The sequence below is a fragment of the Desmodus rotundus genome, chromosome 13 (genome assembly GCF_022682495.2).
Source record: "Desmodus rotundus isolate HL8 chromosome 13, HLdesRot8A.1, whole genome shotgun sequence".
NCBI classification, from domain to species: Eukaryota; Metazoa; Chordata; class Mammalia; order Chiroptera; family Phyllostomidae; genus Desmodus; species Desmodus rotundus.
Window position 1 is genome coordinate 86,517,250 of NC_071399.1, and position 25,057 is coordinate 86,542,306.

Sequence of the window (25,057 nt, forward strand, 5' to 3'; positions counted from 1 at the left end):
TGCCGGGGCCTGGCCCCTGCACTGGGGAGCCGGCGGTCTGTCTGCCGCAGGGGAGGCTGTGAGCCCGGGCCCTCTGTCTGCAGTGACTAGATTTGTGTTGTATCGACAGCAAGCACTCATGTAGCAGTTTGTGTCCCCGGCATCTCCTAGAGGAGACCTGTTAGTAAAACCTGGCTGTGCAGGGGGAGGTGAGATCACGTGTCTTACAGGAGGCTGCAGAGGCCTCATACAAGGACAGGGAAAAAGAATCGGGGAAAAAGTCTCAAACTTAATTTTCAGGGCCTGGTTCCTTAGCTGGGCATCCGAGTGTCTGTGTGCTGGGTCACTCAGTACCGACGTGCACGTGGGCACTGCACGTGTGTGGGTGCCTGGGGGTGGGGCTGGCGGTTTGTTATGCCTACTTAGTACCCATTGCTCTTCACGCAAGGAAGGAGGAGGAGTCCATGTGTGACATGTGATACCGGGGGGCTGGGCTGCAGGCTACCTGACCACCTATTCGGCCTTGGGGCTCTTTCCTGACTGGGGACCTTTGGGAAACAAAATGCTCTCCTTTCCCCATTATTCTAAAACTAGGAAGCTGACGAGAGTAAAAGACAGAACCGACCCCTCTCCTGTGTTCCTCTGAAGGGGGTTATTTTCGGCATCCATTTGTACAAACAGCCCAGGCAGAAAGAACACCTCAGTGTGACACGACACCAAATACCGGTGACGATAAAGAGCAAAGCCAAAAAAGGCAGTGCGTATCTTTTCAAAATGTTTAACCACCACAACTTCTTGGCCATTTCTCGAGTATTGTCACGACGGGGACGGACGTGGTCCTCGTCCTCACAGTGCTCACAGTCCCATGATGATTATGCCACATGCATCCTCCGTTCTGTCCTCGTGTGCTCCACTGAAAGCAGCACCTAGCAGGACACTGACCTATCTGCCTTACAGGCCATGCTGACTAACGGTGGTTTTAATATTCAGTTACTGAACGTTCACTTGGTGATACATGCTGGAATGCAGTCTGCAGAATTCCAGGAGTGCCCTGCAGCGTGGCGTGGATGGAAGCGAACCTGCTTCACCATCCCAGCCCGCAAGCCTTGGTACTCACTTGTAGATTCCAGGCGTTTGATGTCTCTCGACGTTTCTAAGAAATAGCCCCGAAGAACGAAGAAAATGATGCCAAGGGCCACCAGAGGTATGGCAACCCAAGGAATCACCGCCACCGCCACGCTCACCACACCAATCATTTGTAGAAATGTCTGAAACAGTGACAATAGAGACAGAGGTGTCCTGTGATATTGTGGATTATAATAAAGAAATATTTGGTCTGTGTCCCCATTTCTGGCACAGAGCTCCCCAAACCCTTGGCATTTCCTAAGCCCTGAGCATTATCAAGGTGTCTTTTGTTATGTTAGTGAAATAACTTTAGGAAAGCACCCAGGGATCTGAACTCGTTGCCAATGAAGCCCACCTTTGGTCACAGGATGGAAACTTGCAGTCCCTCCCCTGATATCCAGGGAGGACAGAAGGGCTTGAGGTTAAATCAACTGCCAATGGCAATGACTTCCTCCACTGTGACCCTGTGATGAACCATCGATAAAACCCACAAAATACAGTTCCTTCGCAGCCTTTTTTTTCAGAGAGCTTCCAAGGTGGGAAACCAGAATGCTTTGCCACTATGATGAGCCCCGAGTTCCACAAGGAGAGCATCTCCTTGAGCTTCATTGAGGACCTGGCCCTATGTATCTCTCTTCCTCTGGCTGTTGATTCACATCCTTAATATGCTTTTTAATAAATCGGTAACCTCATGAGTAAACAGGTCTTCTGAAGTTCTACGAGTTGTTCTAGCAAATTAATCAAACCCAAGGAGGGGGTCATGGGAACCTCTGATTGACAGCCAGGATCACAACACTTGAGTCTGAAGTGAAGGGTGGTCTTGTGGACTGAGCCCTTGACCTGCGGGATCAGATGCTCTCTCTGGGTAGATAATGTCAGAACTGAGCTGAATTCTCAGACATCCTACTGGCATCCAAGAATTGCTGGTTGGTGTCGGAAATGGGTCCAGCAACCCTTTTCATTTCCTTATCAAGAATTGTTTTCAAAAATAGATTTAATGAGTTTTTTTGCTAGGATTAGGTACCTTGTTTCCAAAGACTTGTTGCAAAAGCAGGAAATGCTTTCCCATCCAATGAAATAACAAAATCACAGGAGTGGTCCTGATGACATTTATTGAATGAATGCCCAACATGCCGATAAGAACTTTCTGAGAATTAGCTCTTTTGATACAGTCAGCAGCTCCATGTGGGCATTACTATGTTCCTTATTTAACAGATAAGAAAATTTGAGACTCCGAGGGGGCAAGACTTGAATCCCAAACGATCATGAGTCAGTAGATATTACTAGAGAAATCAGCAAGCAGACCTCACAGATGAAGAATCAGAAGACTCAGCTACAAACACAGAGATAAAGAAGTGGTTCATTGCAAATTCAGCACTCAGAAAAGGAGGTAAAAATTGAAATGTTTACCTTTGGAGCTGGGGGATCTGCTTTCTTGGTTTTCTACCTACAGTTAATATCGACTATGAGCTGAGTGTGCATCTGGCTGTGCATTAAATACTTCACACGTATTAACTCATTTAGTTCTCACACCGGCCCTGCCGAGCAGAAACATTATCTCATTTTACAGAGGGAGACACTGAGACACAGGCCCAGCAGCAGCAGCTTGATCCCGCCACAAAGTCCACGCCAGACAGCCCACGTTGTCAGCTACCACGACACATGTAAGCTTGCCTCTGATGAATGGCCAACTTTTTACTGTCCAGGAAAAAACCTTTGACTCCATGGGGCCTCCTAATTTGCCTTTAATTTTCCCTGTACAACACCCCGCCTGCTATGAAAGCGGAGTTGAGGGGTGAGGACAAGGGCTCTGAGGGTTACAGTCTGTGAGGCATGCAAATCCATGGCTATCTGCCCAAGGCACAAGGTGCTTCAGAAGCACGGGGAAGAATACTGAACCCTGGGTAGTAGGTTCTAGGAAGAAACTTATGACCAAATTTCACCGGCAGGTTTAACAAACAAAATGAATGGCATGAATAATCTGCAGGCGGCAATCGCAGCGGATGGAACTTTTGACCAAGGAGGAGCCAGGCAGCAAAAAGTAATGCAGGTTCTTTGGTGTCGTCTTGGTACCAGCAGCTGCGTCTTCTACCTGCCAGCCCAGGGCCCGGCCCAGTGTGCCACTCAGGGCAGCGGGCCCAAGGCGCCATCTCCAAGGGAAGGGCTGGCGGGGTAATCCTGACTTGAACTTGGCTTATCCTGTCACAGCTCTTCCGAATCCGTTTTCTCAAGGACCCTCACACCTGTCTTGTGAATGAGCAAAGAAAGAACTGCCATTCCCCCTTACAGATAAGAGACTGTGAAGCTGGGAGTTTAAGTGCTGGCCCCAAGTTCCCCCTGGAAGTACTAGGCATTATTATGGAGAAAGCCAGGAGCTTACTGTACTTGGAGCAGCCATGGCCTTTGCTGTCTGGGAGAGAATGGGGGAAGGAGGAAATGCCCAGGAATGAAACTGTGGCCAGGGGCTCTTGGCAATCAATCTGCATTATCTCCACGCAGACCCCTGTGCTTTTCCTGCTTCTCCCCATCTGTACTGTGGCTGCAGAACCCAGAGGCAAGAGGAATGGATTTCTGAAGGCACAAATTCCAATGATAAGTAGAGGAAAATGGGGCTGTCCCGTTATACATACAGCTCAACAACTTCTCATGGTTAGTGGATTGACTCATGCATCTCACCCTACTACACCCATTAGGAAGCCACGCTTCTTCGTTCATGCTCATGGGGAGGGGTCCTTCAGGCTAATTCAATGTCTGGTCTTAAGGGAAATCACTAGGTTTCCCATCATTATTTGTCGGGGGAAAATAGTAACTGGCTTTCTCTGGTTGTTGTATGTAAGGCCTATGTTGTTCGATCATGCACTTCGGAGATAAGGTGGACAATAAACCTCGTGCATGCTACAATTTCCGACCTCTCCATATTCTCCCATCCAATGCGAGGCCTTCCAAAGATTGACAATCTCAGGAAACTGAAGGAAACTCAAGATTGTTTGTGATGTTACTTTTCTTATTCCACGTCCTTTTTCTTCTTAGGGGAAAGCCTTGCTTGTTCTTAGTGAAGACACACCTGCTTTGCTATTGCTGAGCATTCAGGCAAAGGTAAGAAAAAAGGCCGTGGATCTCTGAATCCATAAAACCAAACCAGATGCCTGCTTACCAGATCATTCAGGATTTTCTACAGGGAAGATCAACTTCACATTTTCTATTTCGTGCATCATGACCTGGTGCTGACAGCCAGGGGACGGCAAAAGCTAGATTTTGTAGCCCCGTGAATCCCAGCAACTTCCACTGTGTCCACTCCAGGCTGGCCTCCTGGCTAAGCAAGCATCCTGACTTGATGTCAGGGTGACGAAGGTAGAGGACCCCAAGGGAGGGCTGTCTAGCAGGTACCTCGTATTCTCAGAGCCCTTGCTGTCCTTTGAGCAGCTGCTTGTGACAAACCACACTTGCATCTAAATGAATATTGAGAAGGTGTACAAAAGCAAAACAGGGAAGAGTGCTTAAGAAACACGTTAGTGGTCAAAAATGTTGAAAAATAAGACACTTTTATTGCTGGTGCCTAATGGCAAATTTCCAGATAATACTGAAGAAATCCCACAATTCGCTCAGATTGAACTGACAACCAGTGAAATGCTAGTTACCCCAGCCTCCCGAATTCTAAGGATGGATAATATTTCATGAGGCTTGCCATGTGTCCAACCTCCTAAGCATCTCGCATGCATTATGTAATCTCATCCTCACATCCAATCTTAGTGGGAGGGCTTATCTCCATTTACGACGCAGGAAACTGATGCTCAGAGAGATTTAGTAATTGCCCAAAGTCAGACAATTCAGTCATGTTTGACCCCAAGCCTGTTCTTTAACATGGGATTATTAGATTCCATATACATATATGATTCGTATTTGAAAAAAATTAAGATCTAAGTCTGTTCCTATTTTATATTATTTTCCCTTTCTTCTGCATTTTCTAGTTTTGTTGAGTTTCTTGCACAGTTGTACCTGGTCTCTCCCATGTGGTAACCAGTCCTGGACTCCCAGCTAATTAGGAAATAATAAATAGCCTGCTCAGTTCATACAGCAGAACTGACCAGTAAAAGATCCTTAAAATGCTTGCTAATAGATCACACTAACAGGTGTTGATTTAAGAAGTATTGTTTAAGTTAAAAAACACAAGCAGTTTCATAAGAAACATGAGTTCTAGGCCCAGAAAGCAAAATGACTTAAAGGTGGTGGGGAAAAAAAAAAGATCCAAATTTAATTTTAATAAATACATAAACCCAAGGACTCAAAACGAGTCTGAGTATTTTACAAGCTCAATATCTATATTTGGATGGCAGAAAAAACATTAAAACTTCCCTAGGAAGTCTCTGCCTCTAGAATAAACATTGCATTCTAGTATTACAGATTTTAACATATTCCTTTCACAAGTACAATTTTAAATACAAGGACCTGTTTGCCTGTTTGGCATTTAACTGCCAAACTGCTTACAGTCCTGTAAGAATTCCTAGGTATCTACCCACGATTTACTTTCAACTTAATTCCATGGGATTCTGTTCCTGCTAGTCTTTGTGAAGCTTGTGCCAAAGAACATGTTTTCTATAAACAGCAGTGAAAATGTATTCTTCTTATTCTATGCAAATAAATATGTCATCCATACTTTTGGCTCACTCTGTTATTATTTGAACTCTTCCTCGCCTGCATACTTATATTAGGCACAGAGTAAAATATGTATTTAATCATAAGGCCACTTAATCAGTAGACAGCACTTTTATTATTTGTTTCCAATTTTAAAACATGAAATCAGGATCATTAAGATTGCTAACATCTCAAAGGGATTTCAAAGCCTTTAAATCTGCTGTCAGTCACACTCAAAAGAATTCTGTTCCAAGTTGTGATACATCCAAATCATCCAGATGGCCTTGAACTATCATTGATTCTGGAAAAGATAGGACTTAAGTGCAGTAAACAAAGCAAGATTCACTTCTTGGCAGGAAAACATGTCAGGATTTTCCTCTGATTTATAGAGGGGGAAAAAAAATGATGCCTAGGCTTTTTGATCAGTAAGCTGTTTACTGATGTGGGTGTAGGAGAGATTCTTCTATCTATTTATTCTGGAACCATATAAGATAAAAAATAACCTTTCAATAAAACGATTATCACATAGACTGTGCCGCTGGCTAGTACAAGAGTCTTGCGGAGGCAGAAATTTTGTACAGACTATACAAAATCCTAAAAGTACTAAGAAATAAAATGTAATTCCTATCAAATAGTACTCACTACCCTTCAATTACAGGAGAAATAGAAGCAAAGGGGAAAATACGGAAGACTCTTAAATGTTACCTCCTAAACCTTGATGCCAACCTCGGGTTAGATTAAAGCTGTAGGTATAAACTCCATGTTGATGGGCACTTCGCATGCCTTAGGGCAGGGGTGTCAAATCCATTGTCACCGGGGGCCACATCAGCATCACGGTTGCCTTCAAAGGGCCGAATGTAATTTTAGGACTGTATAAATGTAGCTACTCCTTAACCAGAGGCAAGGAGCTCGGCACTGCCACCAGGTAGAAACAAGGTGCCAGGCTGGATAAAACAAGGTGGGGGGCCAGATTCGGCCGGCGGGCCTTGTGTTTGCCACCTGTACCTTAGGGAGTTCAGAGGCCAATTCTGGTTCTAAGAATTGACCACCTATTTCTTCTGACCTTATCCAACCCAGTTAACTCTATTAAATCACAACTTTACTGAGACATGGGTGTGTTTTATCTCTATGAAGAGATCTGTACAGACTCTAAGATTAAGCTTTCTAAACTTGTCCTTTTCCTTGGAATACACGCTCATCATTCCTTTCATTTGGCCCAGGATCTTTTCACTCCCACACCAGCTCTGGGACTTGTGTATCTTTCAGTGAGTTCTTGATCCCGAGTCCTCGCTAAGGCCATGGAAGAGTGAAATGGTGGAGTACGGCTTACAATTTCCTGACCAAGACAAAACATAACACTAGAGCAATGAACTGCACTCCTTCCTTCCTTTGTGATCCGCCCATCTCATGGATCGATAGCTCCTTTTCTATCCTTTCTCAGTGTTAGAGCTTATGATAAAATTCAGGGCTGGAGCCCCTCCACATGCTAGTTTTAAAGGCACCTCTTAAAATAAGGGCACATAAAGGTGGAACTCAAGGGCTGGAAAAGTGTACCCTGTGAAAACACTAACCGAAAGGAAGCTTTGGGGTGTCTGTCTACCTATACCACCATAAATACAGAAGCTTTAAGTTAGGAAGCATTCATAGAAATAAAGAAAAACATTTCATAAAAACAAAGGGTCAATTTATGTAGAAGGTATTTTAAAAAACCTAAATTTATATAAGGCTAATAACATAGTGACAAAATATATGAAGCAAAACCGTACAGAACTCAGAAGAAATAGACAAAAGGGAATTTAACGCATTTATCTCAATAACTGACGAAACAGACAGAGAATAGCACTAGATATACAAAAGCTTTGAAAACATGATTAACACCTTGACCTAATTAAAACCTATACTATACAGCAGGGAGTAACAACACGTTCTGTTCAGCTGCATGGGCTCTGCTACAAATATCAACAAACTTCAAAGGACAGATTGTGCACAATATACTCTGACCTCAGTGGATTTAACAAGATAGCAGTAACAAAACTAGGTAACTACAAAGTCACTAAACGTTTAGAAATTCAGTAGTACACTTCACGTCTAAATAACACCTGGTTCAAAGAAATTAAAATACATTTCAAAAGTGTTCTGACAGCAAAGAAAATGAATTCTACTAATATTAAAATCTGAGGGCTGCAACTAAAGTTGTGTTTAGAGGTAAATTTATAGCTCTAAAAAATTTTGGTTTTGTTTTTAAAGAAAGGCTTCATAATACATGGGAAGTCTTTGTATCCTCCTTAATTTTGCTGTTAACCTAAAACTGCTCTTTTAAAAAGTCTTATTAAGAGGCTTTAAGAGTCAAGGGTCTATCTTAAGATAGAGAAAGAACGGTATATTAAGCTAAAGTATGTAGCAGAATGGAAACCAGATAAAAGTAGACATTAATAAAACAGAAGGCTAAGTTCCAAGGAGAAAAATCAACAAACCCTAAAGCTTGCTTTTCTGAAAACATCAATGAATAAACTCCTACCGAGATTTATTGAGAAAAGAGGAGGAAAAAATTACCATTACCCTCAACTAAAAAAGAAGCAAACAAGAGACACCACATGCCTTAAAAAGAGCATGTAATAAAAATATTGGGCTAATGCGTTAAAATATTTTCATGTGAAGTCAGATTTCTTGAATGACTACATACAAACCATAGCAAAAGAAAAGGAAAACATAGGGATCATCCCCTAGCCATGTAAGAACCCAAATCCATAATTTAACATTTTCTCACAGAAAAAGACTTTAGGGACCAAGATGGCTTCACAAGTAGATTGTACATAAAAAGTGCTTAACAAATTCTTCCAGAGAGACTGACCCCAGCATTTTCATGATATAAAAACCAAAGACATCAAAAGAAAGTAAAATTACAGACCTGTCTCAGGAACACTAAAGAATAACAATAAACCGAATCTAACAATAAAAAAGGGTAGTACTTCACAGTTGAATTGGGCTAGGCAAGCCCAAAATCTACAGGGCAGGCTACTAGAAGGGGTTTGTGGGCTGCAGCTCTACGGTAGGAGCTGACACTGTTATTCACCAGCACGATTTCTTTGTCTTCAGGGAAGCCTTACCTCTAAGGGCCTTTTCAACTGACTACATCAGGCCCACCCAGATCGTTAACTGATTAGGGACTTTTATCACATCTACAAAATACCTACAGAGCAACACCCAGATTACTTTCTGATGGAGTAAATGCTGCCTGGCCATGCTGATACTGAACACTGATCCGAGAGGAGGAAACACTCCCCAAGTCTTTTCAGAAAGCCAGTGTAACTCTGATAGCAAAAGCTGACTAAATATTTCCAGGAAAGCGAATTGTGTGCCAATATCCCTCATGAAAAAGAGATACAAAAAGTCTTGACCAAATATTAGATATAACAGAGCGATACGTAAAAAAAAGATCCTACATCATGTCCCAGTCAGTGCTTTCCAGGAAAAAAGGTTAATGTAGCTTGCTAAGACGAATCGGTAACTTATCCCTATTTCTTAACTTCTGCATCTCCCACCCTCCTACCAGTATCAGTGTGGCTTGTTCTGAACATCTTTCATTACACAAGACTCCTGTTTAGCTAGTCTTCAGGCTATCTCAAGGGGGCTCTTCTATAGTTTAACTGTAATTTTCATGTAGTACTGGGGGGAGGTGAGCACAGCATTTACCTACTCTGCCATCTTGACCAAAAGTTCTTCCTTGCAATTATTTGTGGGGGGTGGGGGGGAAAGCCACCCATTGTCCTTTAGTGTTGTTTTGTAATTTGCTGACTGCATCCCATGGTGTCATTTCCTATGTTCCTCTGCCTCTTGTATTCCCTATAAACTGGTAGCTATGGGGAGCTTTTAAAAGTGCACATGCTCAGACCCCACCCTAAAAATGTATTCATTGGGACTGGTGTGGGTACGGGAAATCTCTGCTTCTCCTAAGGTCCCGGTGAGTCTGCGTCTGTTTGCCTCGTGTTTGGGAATTGCCAGCCCATCTGACTCTGCCAGTAGCCACAAGTCTGCCTCAGTGACAGCGAGTATCAGAGACAGACACTAAGTTTCCAATCTCCAGGGGTGGGCAGTCAGGGAGGGCATGTCACTGCAGGAAGAGGCATTCGCTGTCTTTTGTGGGTTAACGGAGACTCCCAGTGGGAGCTCTGGGGGATCCCCAGGGTGTGTGCCCTCCTCCTCTAACCCAGGTTAGGGAAACAACTTATGTGATCAGGGCCCTCCCTGGCCTTGAGGGTCTGTGTTTGGTGAGGGGAGCAATGGTCTTGTTGCTGTGGCTCCTGAGGACAACTGTGCTGCCCACAGGGTGGGTGACTTTAGCCTGAGGGCGCCCCCTTTCTGCTCTGAGCTGCTGAGGCTGGTGGGCCTGGGACGCAGGCCCAAAGGCGGAGCTCTTTCTCATCTGCTACCCCCTCCCCCACTCCCCAGGACCAACTGCCCCCTAACTGCCAAGACATTCCGCAGCTAACAGCCAGCACTTCAGTGCCGATACACCCAGCAGTCGGAGCAGAGCGGTCTCTCCACTCTCCTCATCAGATCCTCCACTCCCCTGCTCCACGTCCACCTGTGATTTCTCATCCTTCTTAAGCCAAGAGCCACACCCCTCACCACGGGTGACAAGGCCACGAGAGTCTGGCTCACACACAGCCACTCCCAGAACCTCTTCATTCTTTTCTCTTTCCTCCCCTCCACCCTGGCCTTCTGCGGATCCTAGAACAGGCCTCCTTCATGCCTGGGGGTCTTTGCATTTGTCACCTCGTCCTCCAGCTCCTCACCCGGGCGACCCATCACTCATGTCCCCACTGAAAACACCCCTCCTCAGAGAAGCCTGACCTGGTCACCTGAGGTCACCTAGCACCGCCACATCACCTCAGCCCCTTATCCTGTGTTACTTTTCTTTACAGCAACTATCATTATTTGAAATGTTGTCATTGACTGTTTTGTCTCATTCTTCTGCTTGTGGATACTCTGAGGGGAGGAGCTTCAATCTCCTCAGCCACCAAAATATCTCAAGCAACAAGCTCAGGTGCTCAACTAAATACTCGAGTAAGTCGATGGAGAGGTGGAGTCATGGAAGAAAACAGCATTTTCTCAGTTCTGCCTCTACACACACGCACACACCTCTCACAGGGAAGTACTCATTGGTTTCAGCCTGAGTCCTGCCCCAGTTTGCACAGGTGTCATTGCAGAAGCCACACAGAAGCTGCACCCAAAGGTCCTTCGGGGAGACAGAGGGTCTTCCAGGACCAGGTACCCGACATGGAAATGTACTTCCTAGGGAGGTTTGGGGCTTCCCATTGGACAACTGGATTTCAAGTCCAACACTGGCTTTTCCAGAAAATTATCGATAGTCAGGGACCCCAGTGAGGATAGACAGGCTGGGAATCAGAAAGCAGGTGAGCCGTGGGGACTGGGGGTTGCTCTGACACTTTCCAGGAAGCAGGACTCCCCAAGCTCGAGACCCTGGGTGGGGGGCACCCTGCGTTGGTGCACCTGCTTCTCTCTGTTTCAAGAAGCCCAGACCCTCCCAGTTTGTGTGGGTGCCGCTGGCAGTGACTCGGGGCAGGAGCCCCTCTGATAGCCTGGGGGGGGTCCCTGCTGAAGCCCCTCTGTCCCCTCTCTTAGCTCCTGGATTCTACTTGCCTCCCAGAGTGCAGGCTTATCTTTCTCCTGCCCAAGAAGGGGCTCTAGAGGACAGAGCAGAGGAACACTGGCTTTCTGCCTGGCCAGCTTCAGCCCTGGGAGGTTGAGAGTGGCCTTTCATTTCAAACCTCAGTTTCTGAGGCTCCTTGCCCACGGCTGCTTAGTATGGAGGGAGGCTCCTGGCTGAGGAAGACTGGGACAGAATGGTTCAGGCTGTAACTGCCAGTGGTGGGCAGCAGAGCTCACATTAGGAAGAAGCATCAGCTGTCTGTCTTATAGGCAGTCCAAAGTCTGTCTGAGTTTTACTCAGAGAGCTTCTGTGGGGTCCACCTCTGGCCATCGTGCTTGCGGCGCCAACTTCTGGGGCTGGACCAGTCCTGTCTTTGTCCGATTCTTTCACGGGGAAGCTTCTCCTGAGTGCTCGTCTGGGGACTGGCTTTTCTGCTTCCTCCTTTGCTAGGGCAAGCTTCTGAGGAGTCAGCCTTTTACCGTCATGCTCCATTCGCTGAATTTTGGGGCTGCGGCAGCCGAGGCCTTTGGCAGACTCTTTCACAGCTCTTTGTCTCTTGAGTGCTAGTTTGAGGACTGGCTTGTCTACTTCCACCTTTGCTGGGGCGGCCAAAGGATATCCCCACAGGTCTGGTAGCCACCCACCGGGCAGTATGTCTCCCCATGCCAGCCCGCCTGGGTTTCTCCACTCCCTCAGTAGGGGACATGGGAGTGACCAGGTGTAGGAGGGAAGGTGGGAGCCAGTACTGCTGGGAAGAAAATCAGAACTGATCACTTGTGCTGAACACTGTCCTGCCAGGACGTCCCCACTCTCGTGTCTCTCCCAGATTCTTGCCGAAGCCATCTAATCTGCTTCACACCCAAAACACAGCCTCGGCCCACGGTCCCATCTGAGAGTCCCCTAGAGAGGGGTGTGGGCCACCAAATCCATTCTGTGGGGCCTCAGACAGCAGCGGGGCCCCTGAAAGTCTCCCCCCACTTCCAGAGAAAGCAGAACCCGACAATAATTGCGGTTGGTATCCCCTCCATCTCTCCCACCACAGAGAAAAGGCTTCTTATAGACCGTCCCTCCTGGGGCTTTAAGGAAATGCCTTCCAAGTTTTGGAAAACAATCTAACATAAATTGTTTCTTAGCCTCTCCCACATTGGCACCTCCTCTCAGGTCCCAATCATACTGCTTTTTTCCAACCACACTGACCTCTAAGCCCTCTGGTACTTTTACCTAGATTAGAAAAAAGGCCAAACAGTGAGGCAGAGTGACCAGGGGGATCAGAGCTGGGTTCTGGGTACCAAGTCTAGGCTTCCACCAACCCAACTTCCTGGGATACCACTTCCTCAGCCCTCCAGTCTCAGAATCACTGCATCGCTCCCCTTGGTTCTTCTGTTCTTCCCATGGATTGAGCCACCCCCCTCCCTGGGCACTCAGCAGCTGAGTCTTGGATGTGTCCAAGGGAACCCGGCGGATGTCTACATGACATCTAGGTGACTGACTGGCTTTGAGAGAGAGGTCCATGAGCAATGCTCAACTGTTCGTCAACTTCTCCCTTTATCATTTGCCAACAAAAGGCACTTGGCTCTGGCTAAGAGGCCAATCAATACAGGGTCAGAATGAAAGTTACCGTGTAGCCCAAGGGGAGTGTTACACTAATAAAGATGAGAGCCTTTCCGGACACTTGTAGAGCCATGGCATTGTACTTGTCCCTACCAGTGAGCAGGAGCACCTTGGGTCTCTGAGGGGGCTCCAGGCATTAAGTATAGCCAGAGTAGTTCTCAGGCACGATAAACAAGCTGAAGAGGGCCGTGCGGCAGCCAGGTGAGGCTGTGCGCACACCAATGCCTCCTGCACAGGTGCCCAGCCTGGGCCTACCTGCTGTGCTGCACTCCCAGGGGACAGAGGACAAGTTACAGTGGTGTACAAGATCCCATCAATCATCTCTTGGGCAACCAAACATTTTGGTGCCTGGTAGAGAACTGTAGGGAAGGTTCCCCCTGGGACACCACGCTTCCCTAGTTAACCCTGCCATGGAAACCATGAAGTCATCACCACCCAGTGAGGTGGCATAAGGAATCGGTGACTTCAGGCTCTTGAGATTTTGTGGCAAGCAGGCTGGAGGCCCAAAGGCACCCTGCCTATGCCCTCCCCACCCATGCCCTAGTCAAGTAGCCACTCCCTCTGGAGCACAGCTGTGGCCTGGCACAGCCCTAGGGACCACAGGAAGGCAAGAGAATCCCACATTCTGAGAGTAGCGTGAGAAGCAAGATTAACCTAGGCTAGGTGTACGGCACTGCCCCTAAGACTCCAACAGCTGGAGAGGCAAAGATTTGCGTGGACTGGGGAATCTCTTTGGCGGTGGGCCTCAAGGACAAGTGAGAGTTGGGCCCATGGGGAGCAGAGGGAAGATATTGCAGTTGGGAAGAGTAAAAGCAAAGACAAGCTCTTCTCGACCTTGAACTGTCTCAAATAGAACTGAGGACCGAACAACAAGAGTTGCGGCGACCGCCCCAAGGTTACCCGGGTGGTGGAGAGGCATTCTGCTCAGTGGCGGGCCTTCCTGTTGGGGCTCTGGACTTATAGCTGATAGGAATGTAAGGACAAGCTCACCACATCTCACAGTGACGCTGGGAAAGATGTTAGTTACTCCAAGGTCAAGTGAGGTCCTAAACGACTTCACAGAGTGGGGACGATGGGCCCACTTTAATACGAAACTGAAAACACATTCATGACAGAATGACATAATACAAAATGTCAACCCAATCCACACACTCCTCTTCCCCTCCCAAAAGAAAACAAGGACAGGGGCGCCACCATAGATGGAGAAGATGTGGGCACAGCAGCAGCCCGGGTGAAAAGTGTGGGCAATACTGTGGGGGGGTGTTATTAAGAGACGATTTGGTGCAACTCTGCCCTTAGCATGATGAGGCCCATGGAAAGAAATCACGTTTGGGGCACGAAAACAGTGTGGCCCAAACCTTCCTAGCAATGACAGGTGACCTTCCTCAGGAGGGCGAGCCCTGTGGCTGACCTGTAATAAGCAAAGAGGGGACACTTGTTTGCTGGGGCTGTTGCAGAGGGAATGAACGTGTCCAGGAGGTAGATGGCCTCGGCTGCCATTTTAGACGGTGGGGAACCCTGGTTGAGAACCACCGTTCCTTCTTTCACTCCCGAACTGCTTGAGTGAGCACGGTGTGCGTTTGGACAAAGGCAGGACTAATTGGAGATGAACATCTTTGGGCGTGCTGGGCGTAAAATGTGAAGGGGAGGCTCTAGGGAAGGTCTGTCCTGGCAGGTGGGCCAGCACAAGACCACTCAGGTTCTCAGAAACCCCAGAGAGATGACTGATCAGGGAGCATCTGTCTGATCTGGTGGGGGCGCTGATACTGCCTCAGAACCTGGTGGGGCCTCTGCAGAAGGCAGAATAGCGTAGCCAAAGGATTGATCAATCCAGGAGGGCTTGAGATGCACCTGGGGATACACAAAACAATGTAAAAATCCCTGAAAGTGAAGCCTTCGGCCAACCCTCAGAAAGCACCCAGATCTGGTGTGGGGCTCTGGCATCTGCACTTTTAATGGGCATTCTGGGTCATTCCCACACAGCAGTCCATGCAGAGGGGCCCAGTTACCATCTCAAGCAAGTGGCTTTTGAGAGTCAAAGGGCTACTATTAAAAACTGCTCCAGGCGTAGATGTGAACGAGGACTATTCAAGGAAAACAGAGGGGTATAGTTACTCTCTGCACAAATCACGTTTGCCACAGCCTAGCATGGTGACGAGGAACACAACCCTGGATACACACAGGCCAGATTCTGACCTCCTTGTGAGATTGTGAGCAAGTTCCTTTATCCCACGGAGCCTCCGTCTCCTCACACAGAAAAGAGCCTGACTGTACAGTTAGTAGAATATTCCCTTCCGGCAAAAGTTGCCCTGAGCCCATTGCTGTTTTCTACAACCTTATCCTTTTCAGTGTGCAAGGATTTTAAGTTGCTTTGGGGAGCACTACATTGACTCTGAACTAGTCATTACTGTAGGCAAGGCTGACATAATGCTGCAGAGCCTGGAACCTAAGAGGCAGTGAGAGGGTGCTGCTATATGCTTATTTTGCCACTTTGGCAAAACACTGTACTCCTTTCTCCTCTTTCTGGGACACCAAGAGATGGGGAAAAGGCAGAGACTGAAAGTGCACACGCAGCAATACTTCTGTGTCGGTCCACCTTTCATTCTTGTGCCAGGACTTCCCAAAGAGATTGCATCAAGCGCGTGCAAGCGTTCCATGGGCATTGTTGGTGCAGAAAGTTTCTCTCTGCTGCTAGTCACATGTCTGTTCCCTTCTCATGGGGGCTTAAAAGATGTTTTGGGGGCCGGCAACAAAGTCTAAATGCTTACAAACTAAGGCATCAGGTGAAAGAGCCTTTGTCCTCCGTGTACTTCGGAGCATGAGTTTTCTCAGTCCAGTGGGGTATAACCTCACCTCTTAGACTGTTAGATATCACCTCACACCTATTATAAGAAACAAAAACAAAAACAAAACACAAGGAATAACAAGTAGTTGGCAAGGATGTGAAGGAAAAAGAATCCCTGCCCACTGTTGGTGGAAAGAGTGTCGAGGTTCCTCAAAAAAATAATAGAACGACGGTATGACCCAGCAATTCCACGTCCAGGTTACGTATTCAAAGAAAGCAAATCACTACCTCGAAAAGATATATGCACCTCCCTGTTCAATGTGGCATTATTAACAATAACCAAGACACGTAAGCAACCTATCTCCCCATCAGCGGGTAAATGGATAAAGAAAATGTGGTATGTGTACACAATGGAATACTATTCAGCCATAAAAAAAGAATGAAATGTTGCCATTTGTGACACCATGGGCAGACCTCAAGGGCATTATACTAAGTCAATGAGAGAAAGACAAGTACTGTATGGCCCTACTTACATGTGGAACTCTAAAACAGCACCGCGAAGAAACCGAGATCATGCATACAGAGAACAGACTGGTGGGAACATACCCCCTGAACAGACAGAAAACATACCCCTTCCCAGAGGCAGGGCGTATGGGCTGAGAGAAATGGGCAAAAGGGATCAAACTCTCATCCAGTTATAAAATAAGTAAGTCATGGGGACACAATATACTGCATGATGCCTAGAGTTAATAGTACTCTGTCGCATATCTGGAAGTTGCTAAGAGAGTAGATCTTAATAGTACTCATCACAAGTGACAGATGTTAGCTACATTGTAGTGATCATTTTGCAATGTACACAAATATTAAATCATTATGTGGTACACCTAAAACTAACATAATGTTGTATGTCAATCATACCTCAATGAAAAAAAAATTTTTTAAGAATATAAAGGGGCAAGCCACAGACGGGAAGAATATATTTACAAAGGACTAGTATTAAACACATATGTATAAATATTTTTAAATATATATACAGCCCAGCCAGGCATCTCAGTTTGTTGGATTGTCTTCCCATGCACCAAAAGGTTGTGGGTTCGATCCCCAGTCAGGACACATACCTAGACTGCGAGTTCAAGCCCTGGTTGGGGCACATACTGGAGGCAACTAATCAATGTTCCTCTCTCACACTGATGTTTCTCTCTCTCTCTCCCCCTTCCTGCCTCTCTAAAATCAATAAACATACCCTCGAATGAGGATATAGTTTCCTATACAGTGACAGTATAAAGAATTTAAGTTAAAAAAAATCAGCAACCCAATCAACACACAAGAAAAAGATGTATCATTAATCATCAAGAAAATGCAAATTAAAACCACAAAGAGACTAGTCGTACCCACGAGAAAGGCTAAAATAAAAAAAAGATACTACCAAATGTTCCAAACACACGGAGCAACCAGAACTCTCACGTATTGCTGGCAGCTGTGCAAAATGGGGCAACTATCTGGAAAGTTTTTTGTTTTTTTTTTTAAGTTAACATACACTTACCTTAGGACCCAGCAATTCCACATCTGAGTACGTGATCCAACAAGAATGGAAAACCTATGTCCACATAAACACTTGTGCAGCAGGGTTTACTGCTAAAAAGTGTTGACGTGTCAACATCCCAAATGCCCATCAACCACAGAACAGATCAATAAATGGTAGCATCTTCATACAACAGACGTCGCTGCTCAGAAGAAAGAAAAACCGCTGCGACGTTACACAACAATGGGGATGGCTCTCGAAACACACGTTGATCCACAGAAGGCGGCCACAGGAAAACATGCCGTGTTGATTCCATTTACATTTAAGTATCAAGAACAGGAAAACTCACCTATGTTGGCAGAAGTCTGGGAGAGGTGTGGAAATTGACTGCGGAGGCACGAGACAGACGTGGAAACGCTCTACCTCTTGGTTTGTGGGGTGGTCACTGGTCACTCGGATGTACACAATTATCGAAACGCATCAAACTAAAAGAAGTTTATTTTACTGTATGTAAACTATACCTCAGTGAAAATACCAATAGGTTAACAAATTAAAGACACTTTTCCTGTTCCTTAGGTCACGCTCCAGCAGTTGCTGGAAATGTGTAAAATACACAGTCGCAATGGCACAGGGTGGTTTGCTTGGGTGCACTGGGGGTAGGGAAGAGTGGGGGCTGCAGTAACCAGCCTGTGTGTGCCTCCAACAAAACATGGCTCCAGAGTCACGTCTGACACACCTCCCCTAGGGTGCTGGCCCTCGCTATGATGCCAGAGCTGTGCTATGGACTGTGAGTCTCAACGCAGATGGTAACCAGAGAACACAAAAGCAAACAACCCAGAGAAAGGCTGCAAGAACCAAATCGGTCACAAAACTCACACGCAGGAGACATCAAGAAAGCAGAGGTGATAACTAACCACGTTCCCAGCAGACTTAAGAAATGCAGCCATACATAAAACAGCTCAAGCACGAGACTTTACTCAACTGACGCCAGGTTCTTCCAGACCACCCCTTTCTGGTTCCTCTTATCAAGAAAACCCACAGTATAAATAGAATTGAACAAATGTAATTGCAAATAGCATATCGGAGACTTCAAGGTCCTCAAAGCAAGTAAATGCAGGGTGGGGCAAAACCAGATCTACGGTTTGTTTGTATGGAAGACGGCACAATAATCAATAAGTAATAATAATAATATAAGAACCAACTCCCATGTTTTGCACGCTCACAACTGTAAACCTACTTTTGCCTGCCCTCTAGTTAGCCACTTTCTTCTCCCTAGCAACAGTGGGCCATTTCCTCCTTCCTAAAGATGCACGGGGGCAAGGAGACAGAGCCCCGCGAGCGGCCACTTCTGTTTTGCAGTGGACGTCATCCAAGAATGCCGCAATGTAAAGGTCTATACTCTGCGCACCACCACCGAGCTCGATAAAAATGAGATCCTTATTATTTTTTTCCTTGTAGGTCTTAATTAGCCTCCGGTGTGGAACTACAGACATTATCATTGGCGCACACATGCTGAGACTGACAAATTGCAGCCCTGGTTGCCAGCCGGGGAGGGTCCCCGGTGGTTAACTGTCACCACGCTGATGTGGACGGTGCTGCGGTCTGAGTACGCACTGGGAAAACGCGACCAGCCCCCGTCTGTCATTAAAAAATAAAAAGGCAGAGGAATTGTAGGACGGAGGATGTCTGCATCATATCACCCTGATCTCAGAAACCTGAGGGTCAAGTGCTTGTAAATATTCCCAGTAACCCATGTCATCAATTCTCGTTTTGGAGTAACAAGGAGACCCACTTTGAACTTGGTGGTTTGCATGAATCATTATCTCCGGGACTGGCATTTTCACGGAATATTCCGTCCTTGCAAATGCTCTGACTAAAACGCTTTTGTTGATTTTTAAAAGCGTGAAAACACTGTGATTCAGTTAAAATGGATGAGTTTACTTTGAAGGAGTCAGTAAAACAGATCTTTCAAACTGAGGGCAAGGCAGCCCAGCTAACAATCTCTTTTGTCCCAGGGGGATTTGCGGGAGGGAGTGGGGGGAAGGGGTCAACACACCATAGAAATCTCAAAATGACAAAGTCATTGTTTGGTGAGAGAGGCTGGAATGCTTTCCACACACTTTCTCTGACATCTCCACACAATGAAATGCAAGGGTCAGTGGTACTGAGACAAGTAAAGGCAGTTCCACTTCTTTGCTCCTGTGAAAGCAAGTGACCCAACCTATTATACCCCAAGTCTTAGGCCTGCTTTGTTCTCAGTACCCAGATGCGGCAGCTTTTTCTTTGGCGCTCTCCCTCTGGAAAGAAATAAGCGAGGACACCTCCTTCCCATTTTCTTTTTCTCAGGCATTTTCACTTCATAAAGCCACAGTCCATGTGTTTTGTGTGTGGTGAGGAGGGAATGACACGTCCCGTGGTGGTCCCCATCACTGCCTGCATTGGTGGCTCAAGTGGCCTCAGGATTAGCCCTTTGTGCTCCGAGAAAGAATATGAAAAGTCAGTTATTTAAGCTCAGTCAAGCTGTTGATTTTTTTTGGGGGGGGGGGGATGAGGGTGTGTGGGGGAGGAAAGGTTTTGCAATTCAGTTTTCCTCAATAAACCACAGCATTTTGCTGAGGGCAGCTGTGTGCAGGTCCACATGCTCAGCGCAGTCCCCAATTTTAAATAAAAAACATTTTTTTAATGCCTAAATCCAACTTCCACATTCTACCCTTCCTTTTCACTTGTTTTGCTAGTAGGAAGACTTCTTGGAAGTGAAGATTTTAATGGCAAGGATGCTGGATAATTAAGGCTCCTTATTCAGTGTTACCTGGGACCATGCACGTTTCAGAAAGTGTATGGAAATGAGAAATATTTAGTGCTTAGTGGTCTGGTTTGAAAACAACTGATTTTGATTCAGTGAGTCTACATGGGACAATGTCCTTTAAAATCTTCCGGGATAATAAATCTAGCATCCCTGGGATGTCAACTCACACTGTGATCTTTAGGGGCCACAGAGGTCTGGTATGAGGACATCACTGGTCTCACCAGCTTGTTCCACAATTTCTCCTGAAAACAGAAAGCACCATAGAATGACTCAGGTTATCAAACATGGTCAGGCTTCCAGGAAACCTGGGGGCCCCTAGTGCTCCCCTGGCAGAGTCAGCCCAGCGAAGCCACAGTGACGCCCAACAAGGAACGAGGTGGCCTGCCGCCCAGTCCTGAGGGGCTGGTGCAGATGCTGACTGGACCCGGTAAGGGGAGAGGAGGAACTCTTCTCACACAAAGGCCTTCCCAGGTGACCACAAACAGGAGATAAATCTAAACGCACCAAGGTCCTTTCCCGAAGCAGCTACGAGCGCCGTTCAGGAGCACCACGTGTGTGCAACACCCACCAGACTACTGGCCTTGCCGGTTTTCAGTGAAGTCCACCAACAGGGAACATCTTCCAAAAAGACGGACGTGAATGCACATTCTTATTTTCCCTTAAAACGACACAGTGAGCAGCCACTTACCCACTCAAAGACCTTGGACGGGGCCCAACTGTCTGTAGGTTCAACTATAAATTCCTCAGAGAAGTTTTCAAGACCATGTAAAATGTAGACCCTGACTCACCGAGAGCCCTGCATGACCCATATGTTCCCGCCACGTGCTTTACAGTTTAAGATGCGCACAAAGCTGCTTGATCTGAGAGGGTTACCGCAACAATGCAATTGGCTCCTTGAGGTTACGTGTTTCTGTCTACACACGTGCACGCACACAACATATAACACTCTACCGACAAACTCTGTTCAAAGACGAGTATATCAGAACTACTATTCTCACTCCACAGAAGAGAATGGTATTGCCTACAATATGAAATCTTGGACTTGGGGCTTTAGATTCTTCCTTCATAGTTTTTCAGAGTGTTCAAATTTTAAACTGCTACTTGGCCATTCCTTTTAATTAAACATAAGACACCCTGGCTGGTGTAGCTCAGTGGATTGAGCACAGGCCTGTGAACCAGAGGGTCACTGGTTCAATTCCCAGTCTAAAGCACATGGCTGGGTTGCAGGCCATGTCCCCAGTAGGGGGCACGTGACAGGCAACCACACATCAATGTTTCTCTCCCTCTCTTTCTTCTTCTCTTCCCCTCTCTCTAAAAATAAGTAAATAAAATCTTTAAAAAAAAAACCCAAAGTTACATTTTTTCCATAAAAAATGATAGATTTATTATATGCAATTTGTACCTTATTTCTTCTAGCGTAGAACAATTTAACTTTTAACTTTAGCACAGTTATGCCATTTTCGATAAAAAGTGCATTTCCAATTACTAGTATTAGTACAATGTAGAATCAATCACCTATTACTCAAAGTCTTAATGGGAAGTTATGCCACCATTTTTAAACAAAACCTCAGAAAATGCCCATCTGCTTTCATCGCAGTCAGCTCCCCCTCCTTGTTCACACCGCATCCCAACAGAGCCGCACACATCATGCCCCACACAAATGCGCATCGAATTACTTGTAAACACAGTCTGCTACTTCCTGAGCATTTTGATGCTCTTGCCCAAAAGTCAGTCACAGTTCCTCTGGTACTAGGGTTTGAGACCAGGCTTATCACAAAGCCAAGGAAGAAAGTTCTTGAAAAGAGTAGTTCTGAGACTAAATTTCAGCAACGAGCAAAAATTTCCAAAAGCACTTTTGGAGAAGTGAAAGTAGGTCTGCACACAATGAATTCTACAACCAGAAAAAAGAAAAGGCTGGTACCACAACTTCAAACAGATCGTTTCTCTCAGGCACCAAGGGGTCACACCATCTGAGCATTCCTACAACTGCTGCTGCGGAAGAGGCGTAGATCCCGGACGACCGATAATTTATTCTCAGAGGTTCTGTCTGGGACCTCCCCCAAGAGAATACTCTCATTATGTGATCAAAATCCAGGGGAAAAAGCAGCTTGCTTCTCCCTAGTGTGCATAATGAGTAAAACACAGAAATGTAAAAAAAGAAGTCTCCCGTTTATCACTCACTAGCTGTGTGATCCTGGAAAAATTATGTCACTTCTCTGGGCCTCATTTCCCACATCTGTAAAGCCAGCACAGTAACTACGGACCTCCTGGGGTTGCCAGGAACATGAAATATATTATACGAATAAAGGACTTTAAAAATGAGGCTTGAGCCTTGGCTGGTGTGGCTCAGTGGGTTGAATGCCCGCCCACAATCCAAAAGGTCACTGGTTCGATTCCAGTCAGGACACATGCCTGGGTTCCAGGCCAGGTCACCAGATAGGGGTGTGTGAGAGGCAACCAACTGATGTATCTATCACACATCAATGTTTCTCTCCCCCTCCTTCTCTCTCTCTTCCCCTCTCTCTAAAACATAAATAAATAAATAAATAAATAAATAAATAAATAAATAAATAAATAAAATCTTTAGGGAAAAAATGGGGCTTGACACCCAAGGAGTCCTCACTAAAGGCTAAGCAGGGTTCCTGTTATGGAAGGGCAATTTGGGCTGTAAGACTTTACGTGCTGACTTTAGAATTCCTAGATCAGAGCAACTCCACTGTATTTTGAAAGTCAAAATATCTAAAGAGAAGAGTTGAGTAAATGCAGCTTTGAGGAAAAAAAATCCTACATCATCCTTATTTTCGTATTACCTCAGCCAGGTACAGCCAGGTGTTTGGGAGCCGCTGCCCCGAAAAGGGAGGCTCAGACGCCCACGCCTGACTGTGGAGAACCACTTCCCTGCCTGTGTCTGAACAGTCTGCAGAAAACCACTTCCTCGACTGTGTCTGAACAGTCTGCAGAGAACCACTTCCCCGCCTGTGTCTGAACAGCCTGCAGAGAACCACTTCCCCGCCTGTGTCTGAACAGTCTGCAGAGAACCACTTCCCTGCCTGTGTCTGAACAGCCTGCAGAGAGCCACTTCCCCGCCTGTGTTTGAACAGCCTGCAGAGAACCACTTCCTTGAATGTGTCTGAACAGCCTGCAGAGAACCACTTCCCCACCTGTGTCTGAACAGCCTGCAGAGAACCACTTCCCCGCCTGTGTCTGAACAGTCTGCAGAGAACCACTTCCCTGCCTGTGTCTGAACAGCCTGCAGAGAGCCACTTCCCCGCCTGTGTTTGAACAGCCTGCAGAGAACCACTTCCTTGAATGTGTCTGAACAGCCTGCAGAGAACCACTTCCCCACCTGTGTCTGAACAGTCTGCAGAGAACCACTTCCTCGACTGTGTCTGAACAGCCTGCAGAGAACCACTTCCCCGCCTGTGTCTGAACAGTCTGCAGAGAACCACTTCCTCGACTGTGTCTGAACAGTCTGCAGAGAACCACTTCCCCGTCTGTATATGAACAGTCTGCAGAGAACCATTTGCCCGTCTATGTCAGAACAGTCTGCATGGCCTCAAATGACTGAACAGCTGAGTGCTGATCTGCCTCAGTTTGCAAAGCTGTGCTGTGGGTGAGGAGGGGACACTACAGGAAATAGTCCCAGAGTCTTGCCTTCAAGAAATTATGCATATACTGCTGATGTAGGAATTTAAAAATTCTTTATAAACAATCCCATGAGAAGTATCAACTAAATATTACACATTTTTTCCTAAAACATGAACATGATGTTTTTCCTGTTTAAAAGATCACAGTGTTTGCCCATCGTATGCAGACTAGAGTCCAAACCCATTAACCTCGGTCTGGGTAGTTATGGGGTCCAGTTCTGTCTGTGTCCTGAGCCCCTTCTTCTTCCTCTCCGCTTGGCTTCTTTTGTCCCTGGGAACATGACACTTTGTTCCCCTCTCCAGCCCCTGCACCTGTTCCTACTCCTCAGCATGCTCCCCGCTGCCCACCTGCCCCCAGATCTCTTTTGCACGGCTGTTTCCTTCCTCTCTCTTAGACTCAAATGTCGCCTGTGCCCTGACCGCCATGTCTGAAGCAGTCCCCCAGTCACTGCAAACACTGGCCTCTCTGAGCGCTAGCAGCCACCAGGACTATGATAGAAACTCACCCGTTTCCTATCAGTCTCCTGCCCTGGACTGCAAACTCCCAGAGGCCAATTCCCAGCACACAGCTCCACACAGCACATCCTGGAAAGTGCCTGGCACACAGAAAGTGCTCACCAAATACTGAGGCTGGCTGACCAGCTGGAAGGGAGGCTGAAAAATGCCCAGCACACAATGAGGCCCATCGTGGTAGGGCCCCTTCTTTTCGCAGGGCACAGGGTTTATTTTACTGCAGAACAGAGTGATCCTTCGCGAACAGGGAAGAGAGACTTGCTGGTCCCTAAAGGATGGAGAATTGATCTGAGGAGGAACTAAAGGTGTGCACGCACACACAGGAGCACGCCAACAGGCAGTCTGGCAGGAGCTGTAGAGAGATGAAAGGGCTAGGAAATCGGAGTCTCACTCTCGAGGCCTGGGCTCCTTTGTGACACAGATCACCAGCAACTGACGCAAAACAAGTCTACTGAGACATGTCGTCTCAGACAGTGTCACATTGCGAGAGAAGGATGTGAGTCCCCCTGCTCCCCAGCCAGCCTCAGAGGAAATGGGAATCTGATGATCCCTTGAAGGGTCTTGCCCATCTAGGACGTATCACAGTCTCTGGTTCAGGGAAGAAAATATACTCAAGTTCCAAAATCAGCAAGGTGGCCTGGCATCTGGGAGCAAGGCACAAAGGTGTCTGCTGATCTCAGAGGATCATGTCGGGTTAGTCTGTGCCCCCCAGTATTCATAAGGCAAAGGCAGGGGAAACAAAGAACTCATGGAAGGCAGGCCT

At 46.5% G+C, this 25,057-nt stretch overlaps 2 protein-coding genes across 2 annotated transcripts in view; both read right to left on the reverse strand.

Annotated features, from left to right (window-relative positions):
- Positions 1-25,057, reverse strand: part of ABCC4 (ATP binding cassette subfamily C member 4 (PEL blood group)) — a 215,936-nt gene that overhangs the window by 54,705 nt on the left and 136,174 nt on the right. The window contains exon 21 of the mRNA XM_053916440.2: positions 1,097-1,247. Coding sequence (XP_053772415.1) covers positions 1,097-1,247 — 151 coding nt within the window. The remainder of the gene's footprint in view (positions 1-1,096; positions 1,248-25,057) is intronic.
- Positions 11,648-13,497, reverse strand: DPEP2NB (DPEP2 neighbor). Its single transcript, XM_053916686.1, is given in 4 exon segments — positions 11,648-12,027; positions 12,030-12,158; positions 13,277-13,315; positions 13,318-13,497. Coding segments are annotated over 4 exon segments (573 nt in total). The 5' UTR covers positions 13,343-13,497.